General features: G+C 46.4%; 1 protein-coding gene across 3 annotated transcripts in view; it reads right to left on the reverse strand.

Annotated features, from left to right (window-relative positions):
- The window catches only part of ACTL6A (actin like 6A), a 31,426-nt gene extending 22,946 nt beyond the window's left edge, over positions 1-8,480 (reverse strand). The window contains exon 1 of one of the 3 annotated variants that reach the window (XM_072618411.1): positions 7,910-8,480. In XM_072618411.1, the coding sequence (XP_072474512.1) occupies positions 7,910-8,006 (97 nt within the window). In that variant the 5' untranslated portion in view covers positions 8,007-8,480. Of the gene's footprint in view, positions 1-4,675; positions 4,807-7,099; positions 7,293-7,909 lie in introns of those variants that run through there. The other 2 variants (XM_072618412.1, XM_072618413.1) reach the window with 2 other exon arrangements.
- Between the last annotated feature and the right edge of the window lie 806 nt (positions 8,481-9,286).

The following is a 9,286-nucleotide window of genomic DNA, read 5'->3' on the forward strand; positions in this document are numbered from 1 at the left end:
TTACACTTACATAGCACTTACTTGTGCCAGACACTACGTTAAATGTTTTACAAATATTATCCTACTTGATGCTCACAACAACCCTAGGAGGTTATCACCATTTTATCGAGGAGGAAACTGAGGCAAGCAAAGGTTAAGTGACTTGTCCAGGGTAACACAGCTAGTAAGTGTCTTGAGGCTGGTTATAAACTCAGACCTTCCTGACTCTAGGCCAGGCTCTATATCCCCTGTGCCACTTAGCTACCAAAAACAATCAGTCTTCATACTGTCTTCTCAACAGAGAATTCTACAGGTTAAGAACTTGGCTCAATTTCCTTATTTTACAATTCTGACAAATTCCTTGAAACATTTCCTTTGGCTTCCTTAACTTAGTTTTTTCCTCTGGCCTTTTTAGCCTCTTTTTTAAAAAAAAAATCTCCTTCATTTTCAATTCAATTCAATTTCAATGTTTCAGTTCCCTAACTCTAAAAGTCCCCAGGGCTCAGTATTTTCATTAACCTTTAATTAGCCTGGAGCTTACCAGAAAACTCAGTAAGTCAAAACATCTTGTTCCCGTTAAAATGTTATTGTTCTGCCCACCAGAGACCTTAGGAGATGTCTACTAACTCGTATTCACTGGCACAATACAATTGGTAAAAGAGACTGTACAGCCAAAAAAACCTGAGGTAAAGTGTCTCAATTCTGCCATTTAGCTGTGGGACCTCAAACAAGTCAAATAATTTCTGAGTATAATTCCTTATTTTTAAAAAGGAGAACAATGCTTACTCATGACAGATATACTACAATACTGGGGTCACTTCTAGCTCTAAACACATGAAACAATAAAACCTAAAGCGTCCATGATTTCCATGAACACAGATCCCAAGGTCCCTACCACTTAGACACTCTTCAGGAGGGTCTATGACTGAAGTATTCAACATCATATGGTCAGCCTAGCACTCTGAACTGAACAGAGGCCATCAGTCCATTACAAAATCTAATCATCTAGGAGTGATCAGCCAGCACTGCCATTATAAAATACAAAACAGGATTTTAGTGGAAGATCAAGGTGTTTTGGTGATATAAATAAAAACTATTACATAAGTGACTCCCCAGACCCAAATGCCCAGGCCTAACCTCACATTTCCAGCTTTTGATACCCTGATCAATACCACTCACCCTAGTCCAACTCATCCCCTAGCATGGCCCCTGAATGACACTCCAGCTCTGCTCCTCTAACGTCAATTAATCCTGCACATCGCTACCATATCAACTTTCTTACAAAGCCATCTTCATCTTCCTCCTTGACTTGAAAACCTGCAATGATTCTTCACCAATAGCCCCTGGAATCAAGTTTCCACTTCTGAGCCTTACATTCAAGGCCCTCCTCGTTCTGGCTAATTTTATCTCTTTCAATTTCTCTCCTATCACTCCACAGGTCACGATCCATTATACTAAGGCTAGTTTTTATCTTAGCCCCACTAACGTAACTTTTTGACACTTCCTCAATTCCTACCAACCCTAAAAATGAGGGAAATATTAAAGACAGGATGTTCATCTGGCTTCCCTGACATACACACAGATACTACTGGAGTTCAGGCCCTCATTAAATCTCTACCTGATGATTGCTACAGCCTCCTAATTGGTTTTCCTACTTCAAATCTCCCCCAACCTAGTCTATCCGGCAAGTGATTTTCATTTTTTACAGATCTGACCATAACATTCCTCTACTCCATTAACTCCAGTGACTTTCATTGCTTCTAAGATAAAATGTAAACTTGTCTGCTTCGTGTTTAGATAATAACTACCCTATCTGCTTCAGAGGGTTGTTAAGAGAATCGATGCAATAACATAGTAACTATTAGTAGCACCGTAATGAGACCTGGAGCCAGTAATTTCAAGTTCAGCCTAAGACACTTACTAGATGTGTGACCCTGGGCAAGTCACTTAACCTGTGTCTGTCTCAGTTTCCTCATCTGTAAAACGGACATAGCACCTACCTCCCAGCATTGCTGTGAGAATAAAATAAATTATTGGTAAAAGTTTTCATAAGGTTTGCAAAGCAAATTTTAAAATGCCATTATTATGATGTTGCTGCTCTGCTCATGTACATTCAAGTGTTTTCTGATCATAAAATAGCATACAAGTACAAGCTAATACCATTAACAGTCATCATTAGGATCTTATAATGTCTCTAGGTCACCCTAAATAGTAATCATAATTTTTCAGGCTCTAGGGATCTATATGGTAAAGAGGATTAATGTATACTAATTCTTGCCAAACCATTTAAATCCAGGATGCCAGCTTGTTTCCTTGTGATTCATCTGTCTCCTAAAAATCCATTAAAGTTATGATGACTTTCGTTTCATGGCTTTTTTAAAAGTCTATATCTAATTTTTACAGGCTCAGCAATAAAATTAATATTGTGAAAATGAAGGTTTTTTATACAAATTAACTTTCTAATTTGGTGATACAGTTCCAGGAACAGTCCTGGACATTAATCTTTACACCCCTCGAAGTGACATGGGAATCATGATAGGTGATACATAAACTGAAACCAGTAGGTACAAATTTGTGACTAAAATCTTAGATATAAATAACAGAGAAAAATAATATAGAATACATCAGAAAAGTCAATTTTCTTTAAAGGTCCAAATATTAAGGCTGGCACAAAATAGAGGCTACATCCCTAAAATGAAATCTTGTCGTAAGAAAAAATATTTAGACACATATTTAATGTTGACCATAAATCAAATTCAGATTTTATACAAGCCAGTTTTGTATGAAACACCCTAGCCTAACAATGTATCAATGAACATCTTTAAAGCACCAAATGAGAGGTAGTGTGGCACAGTGGCTAGGCAAATCTTGGAGTGAGGAAGATCTGATCCAATCTGGCCTCTGATATATGCTGGTGTATTACTGTCGAGGGAACTTTGTTAACCTCTCAGGACCTCAAGCAACCATTACACAGAAGTTGCTGATCTATATGAGTAGAAGGGATGTCTTCACTAGGAGTTCAGTATACCAACAGAGTCACAGATCTACACTAAAATAAAATCATTAAACAGTGTCCTAGTTCCAGGTTTACAAAGACAAATGAAATAGTCATTACTCTGAAGGAGCTTATATTCTACTGGAGGAGATGATATGTATCTGCCTAAGTTTATATAGAAGACGAAGTAATTTGGAGGGGGAAAAGGGCACTACTAGCAGGTCCAAGTGAATCATGACTCAATGCAGAAGGGATTGCATTCCAGACATGGGGAACTGCAAAGTAAAAAGGCATGGAGATGGGAGATGAAATATTGTGTATAAGGAAAAGGAATGCTGCTTAGACTGAAATGTACAGTATGCAGGACGGGGAATGATACATAAGGCTGAAAAGGTAAGTTGGGGCAAGGTTATGAGGGCTTTAAGACAAAAAGAGTGTTCTATTTGACCCTGGAGGTAACAGGGACCCACTGAAGTTTACCAAATAATAGAGTGTAATGTATGGTCAGGCCTGTGCTTCAGGAACATCATTTCAGCAGCCGTGTAGAGGATGGAGCATGAAGAAAGCTAAGGCAGGGAGGTCAGTTAGGAGATTACTGCAATAGTCAAACACTAAAACAGTGTTGGTCAGGTAAGCAAAAAGAGGGGGAGAGATGCAAGGGATGTTAGAAAAGTGGATATGATGAAGTTTGAAACCTGCCTGCGTATCTGGGGTATTAACTATCAGACTGTATTCAGAATATGGTTTGTTGTTGTTTAGTCATTTTCAGTCATGTCAATTCTTCACGACCCCTTTGAAGGTTTTCTTGGCAAAGATACTGGAGTGGTTTGCCATTTCCTTCTCCAGCTCATTTGACAGATGAGGAAACTGAGGTTAACAGGGTGAAGTGACTTGCCCAGGGTCACACAGCTAGTAAGTGTCTGAGGTTATATTTGAACTCATGAAAGAGCAATCTTCCTGACTCCAGGCCTGGCACTGAAATCACTATTCCACCTATGATAATCTACTTTAAAATATTATTTAATGTAACATCTAGAAATACACAACAAGATTGGGGGGGAAGGGAAATTGCTGTTGACATAGAGGCTACAGGTACTTTGTGAAAATGTTTTCCACTGCATATACTAGAGCTATACAAACTGCTCAAAAACATGAAAAATAGTCAGAGGTATGTAATTGTGTTTCCTTACTTAAAATAATGACTTGCATAACCATCTCATAAAAGTTTATGTAGAAAATGATCCTTAAGAACAAAGTCCTCTACCTTGCCTCTACCATCCAGGGGCTACTTCTATTATCTAGATTTTAAAAAATAAATAAGCTAGAGATAGAGCCTTACTATTCAATTAAACATTAAAGTTTTATTCACATTTTTGTTATTGCTGCTGAAAAACTGCAAGCTAGGTACTTCAGAAAAATATGTTCCCCACTGGATAGTTTTCTATAAATACTTCAAAGTAATAGTGATTTTGAAATAATCACATTGAAATTTCTCTTTTAATCCTAAAAAGTTTTAATTACCCTATACACTTAAAAAAAAATCTTCCCTTGCCATTTCTTCTAATGTAGGTAGGAGGGGAGGCGTATCCCATTTCCTTCAAGAAACAGCTTAAATACCACTTTCTACACACTCATGATCCTCTCCCAACTACTACTGCACTATTTCCCTAAAAGCCTGGTATTTATTCAGTATATGCTCACAAATGGATGTGTTGTCTTCCCCAAACCACTCTAAGCATCTTGACAGCAGAGATTATTTCATTTTTCTTGTCTTTGTATCCTCGAGTCTGGCACAAGGCAGGCACTTAAATTCTTGCAGGATGTTGGAGGGGCTATAGGAAATAAGGCACATTAATGTGCTCCTGGTGGAGCTGTGAATGGTCTGGCCATTCTAGAAAGCAATTTGGAATGATGACATAAAAATGATTAAACTGTGTATACCCTTTGACTCCGCAATACCACTCCTAGGTCTGATTTATACCCCAAAGAAAGGAAATTCTCTTTGGTCCAAAAATATTTATAATGTTCAAAAACATTTATAATAGTTCTTTCTTCTAGTAGCAAAGAATTGAAAACTAAAGGGGCACTGATCAATCAATCAATCAAGAAAGGATGAACAAATTATACGCATACTAAGTTGAAAGACAAAGAGACTTGAAAGAAAACTGGGAAGACTCATATGAACTGAAGCAGCTGAAGGAGGAAAACAATTTATACTAAAACAACAAATACTGGCTGGTCAACTGACTGCTTGAAATCAAAGTGTGATCTTCTGGTAGATCATCGCACACCACTGGGTCTCAGTTTTTTCACATGTAAAAAGAGGACCTAGAAGTGGCTCCTGTCTTATAATTTTGGTTCACAGTGCTTTTGTAAAGGAAGAAAACTGAGGCTTGAAGAGATTCTAAGTAACTTGTCTATCATCATATGATATGTGCTCAAAGTGGACCAAAACCATGTTAACTTTGATTCAGTATTATTCCCACCATGTTATCTTTTTTCAGAAGCAAAGACATTAAAACACTTGATACATGCTTCTTAACAGCATGGTCTAGTGGAGGCAAAACGTTATAAACTGGAAATGTACTGATTTTCAAAACCATCCCCATGCCCACAAAGCTCTTTCAAACCTTCAGTGTTTCTTGAAGTCAAAGACAAAGCACAACCATAGGTGTAGAAGGGTCTGACATGTCTGTTGTTCAATACTAAACAAAATGAAATAATGTGTATCACAGTACAGGTCCCTTAGCCAAGCTTCAGGAGGGCTAGAGGAAGAGCTAATGAAGATAAGGCAGCAAGAAATGCAACTAGGGTGATCCCCTTGTGAAATCATCAAGGTGACTCTCCCAGTTTAGAGAAGAGAAAAATAAGGTCTGAAAAGGACCCCCAGGTCATAAAACCAACCAAATGGGGTGTCCAGCCTGACAGCTGCCAGGCCCGGTTCTTACGACCACCTCACTTCACAAGGTGCGCAGGCAAGCTGAACAAAGATTTCTAAGACCAGACTACAAACCCACGATCCCCTGCTCCGTCTCCTGAACCCAATCAATCCCCCAAGTTTCTCCACCAGTGTCCTGAGCACAAAACGCCTTCTGAGAGTCCGCTGTCACGGCCCCGCAGGCCCCAGGGTCCCAGGTGTCCCGGGGGTCTGCAGAACCTAGGAGGAGCACGGCCTGGGCAGACCTCGGACCTTCTGGGCCAGGCTGGCCAGACCTAAGGACCGCTTCTCGGAACGTCGGCTGCTCTTTTAGATCGTCACCAAGGCGACGCTGGGTCCCGGGGCAGGTGAGTTCAAACCAAGCTGCCTTTGGGTGCTGCCCAAGCTTCTCCGGCTCGGGGTCACTGACCCGCCTGAATCTACCCCGGACCAGGCTAAGAAGCCCAGGTCCAGCAATCTCGGAAACTTTCGGCAGCGCCGTGACTCTCTGAACGTCTCTCAGACGGGTCGGGGAGCTCAATGCGCCATCAGGACCCACCATCCCGCCCAGTCGTTCCCCGAGACACTGACAAAGGGCACTCAAGGCCCACAAGGTGCCAACACCCCCCTCAGGAGCCCACCCAGAGGGCCTGGGCCCTTGCCCTGAGGCGGCCCCTCCGTGTCCGGGGGCGCTCTGAACGAGGCGCGGGCCCCGGAGCCCCTCGGTGGATGCCCGATCTATGCAGGGCCCCGAGGACCCCCCTCGCCATCTCGGGCTCCGAGGCAGGCCCCACCCGGCCCCGGGGCACTCTCTCCGCCGGTGGCCGCCGCCCCTCCCCCATGACCCGGGGCGGCCGCATGGTGCTGCCGGGCTCTCTCCGTTCCGACCTCGGTGTCCCGGGGGCTGGTGCTGGGCGCCAGGACGCGGCTGGCTGCCCACTCTGGGCCTCGGGGCCCCGGCAGCGCTGGCGCCCGCAGGCCCGCGACCTCCCCGCTGCAGTGACGGCGCCTGGTCGCTGCCCTCTCCGGAACCCAAGGGAGGCCGGGCAGGCCTTCCGGCAGGGGCTTCAGGGCTACCCCTCTCCCCGCCTCCCTGAGCGGCGCCGGAGCGCGGGGATGCCTGCTCCGGGCCCCGGCCCGCGATCCCCCACGCCGCGCTCTCGGGCCCGGCTCTCTTCGGGGCCCGCGCGGCCCGCGCCCACGCTCACCTCCTCCATAGACGCCGCCGCTCATGGCTGCTACTGCCGCCGCCGCGCTGAAGCGGCCCCCGGCCCCGGCCTGCCCGGCCCCGGCGCCTCCTGGGCTCCAGCAACCGCCGCCCGCCCCCCGGCTTCCCCCTGAGGCAACAAAGCGCCGTCCGCTCAGGCGCGCATCCACACTGCTGCCGCCGCGCCGCGGGCCAATGACGAGCGGCCAGGCCTCCGCGTCCGCCAATCCGAGAGAGACGTTGCCCCCGCCCGCAGCCGTGCGACCAATAGAACGTCCTCGGGGGGCGGGGAGAAAGCCAAGCGGCGGAAGGGGGCGGAGGAGACACCGAGTTGGGTTGCAGCGCGTAAGGGGCGGGGCATAAGGGACTGGGGCGGGGCCTGCTAGGGGGAGAGGCGGGACTTGCCAAGAGCGGGAGCCCCAGAGACCCCGCAAGTCACGCGGTCCCACCCCCTCTCTCCCCCAAAACCCAGAGAAGAAGGGACTCACGTGACGTCACACATACGTGTGTGGGGGGAGCCCCGGGGATCTCCAGCTGCGGGAGGTCGCGAGGTCCTCCCCATCCTTTCCCTGGAGCTCCTGCACCAGTGCGGGGACGCAGGCCTGAGTTGCCAGCCCCCCTCTTCGGTCACGTGCTCCCGGGATGGCCTCAGTTACCTCATCTGTAAAATGAGGGCGCACTGCGGACCCTCCCAGCTCTGTCGGTGATCCCAGGGGACACGCCTGACCCAGCAGCAGGTCTGGGGCACCTCCCTCTGCGCGGGTCCCTCCCGCAAGCCCTCATCCACCAGCAGGCTCAGGTGCGCGCTTACCTGGCGCACTCGCAGAGTAGCCTCGGGCTGCTAAAAAGTCCTCTCCAGGTGCGCGGATCTGTCGTACCCGGTGCTTATGCCCAGTTATGGCTCCCATTGGGCACTTGGTGACTGCCCCTAGAACAGACCTGAAGCACTGCCTGCCTCTGGGGAACTGAGTGTGGCTTCTGGAGCCGCCCCCTGGAAGGTGACAGGGCTGGGACCCGAGAAGCGCTGACTCCCTTTGATTTGGGCAAGCCGCCAGGCATAGAAATGCTCCCGACTTTATGGCTGACAAGGGAAACCCTGCCAAACCCGCGGGAGAGATCCTTAAAAGGAGGGATCCTTATTCTAACAGCTACAAGTACTTCTTAAGCGCCTACTTCGTGCCAGGCACGGTGCTCCGAGCCTTGAGCCGGCAGACAAGAAGGCAACAGCCCATGACGTTATGAAGAGTTAATGTCATTAGAACAGGGATGATATGTTGTATATAGGGCATATAGACAGATAAGAGATGAACAGAACGAAGCGAAGCAAAGCTTTCTCCAGAGATGGTCAAGTCCTCCCCCAGGCATCGGTGTTGGTACCTGCAGAAAGCAAGCCTGCCTTTTATGTGACTCCGTGAAGCCACCCTAAAAAGCCCGGGAGCAGTTTTATATCTGATTCTGAAACTCATTGCCTTTGCCAGTAGAGGGCTTACTAGTAATGAGATTTGTTCTATGTCTCCACTGGAGTTCTTGGCTTTGAAACAGGCTGCCCTGACAAATTTTTGAGACTGAGCATGGAGCTCATTTTCAAATATGGGCGGTCAACAATCACCCTGGTAATCCAACTAGCTCTAAAATGTATGCTACCTGCAGAGAAGGCAGTCATGAGCTAAGTGTGTACTACCTTCTGGGAAGACTCAGCTCCAGTCAACAGCATTTATTAAGTACCAGGCACTGTGCTAAGCTCTGAGATACAAAGAGAGGATATAGAAATAACCATGAACAAACGATATAGTCAGGATACTTTGGAAACATTCAAGAGAGGGGAACATTAAGGATTCCCTTTTCAGAAGGTGAGACTTTAGTGGAGATTTGATGGAAGCCAGGGGGAAGAGATGAGGAGGGAGAGAGTTCTAGGTATGTATTACAGCCTGAAAAAATGCTTGGAGTTGGGAGAGAAATATCGTGTACATAGAACAGGAAGGAGGCTGCTGTCACTGGATAGCAGAGTATGTGGAGGGGGAGTAAGGTCTAAGACTGAAAGGTAGGAAGGAACTGGGTTCATGAAGGGCCTTGAAAGCCAACTAGAGGATTTTACAATGGATTTTGAAGGCAATAGGGAGCTGTGGGAGTTTGGTTAAAGGGAGTAGGGAGTATGTGACATAGTGAAACCTCATTTTAGGAAAGCTAT

Source organism: Notamacropus eugenii, chromosome 6 (assembly GCF_028372415.1).
Source record: "Notamacropus eugenii isolate mMacEug1 chromosome 6, mMacEug1.pri_v2, whole genome shotgun sequence".
NCBI classification, from domain to species: domain Eukaryota; kingdom Metazoa; phylum Chordata; class Mammalia; order Diprotodontia; family Macropodidae; genus Notamacropus; species Notamacropus eugenii.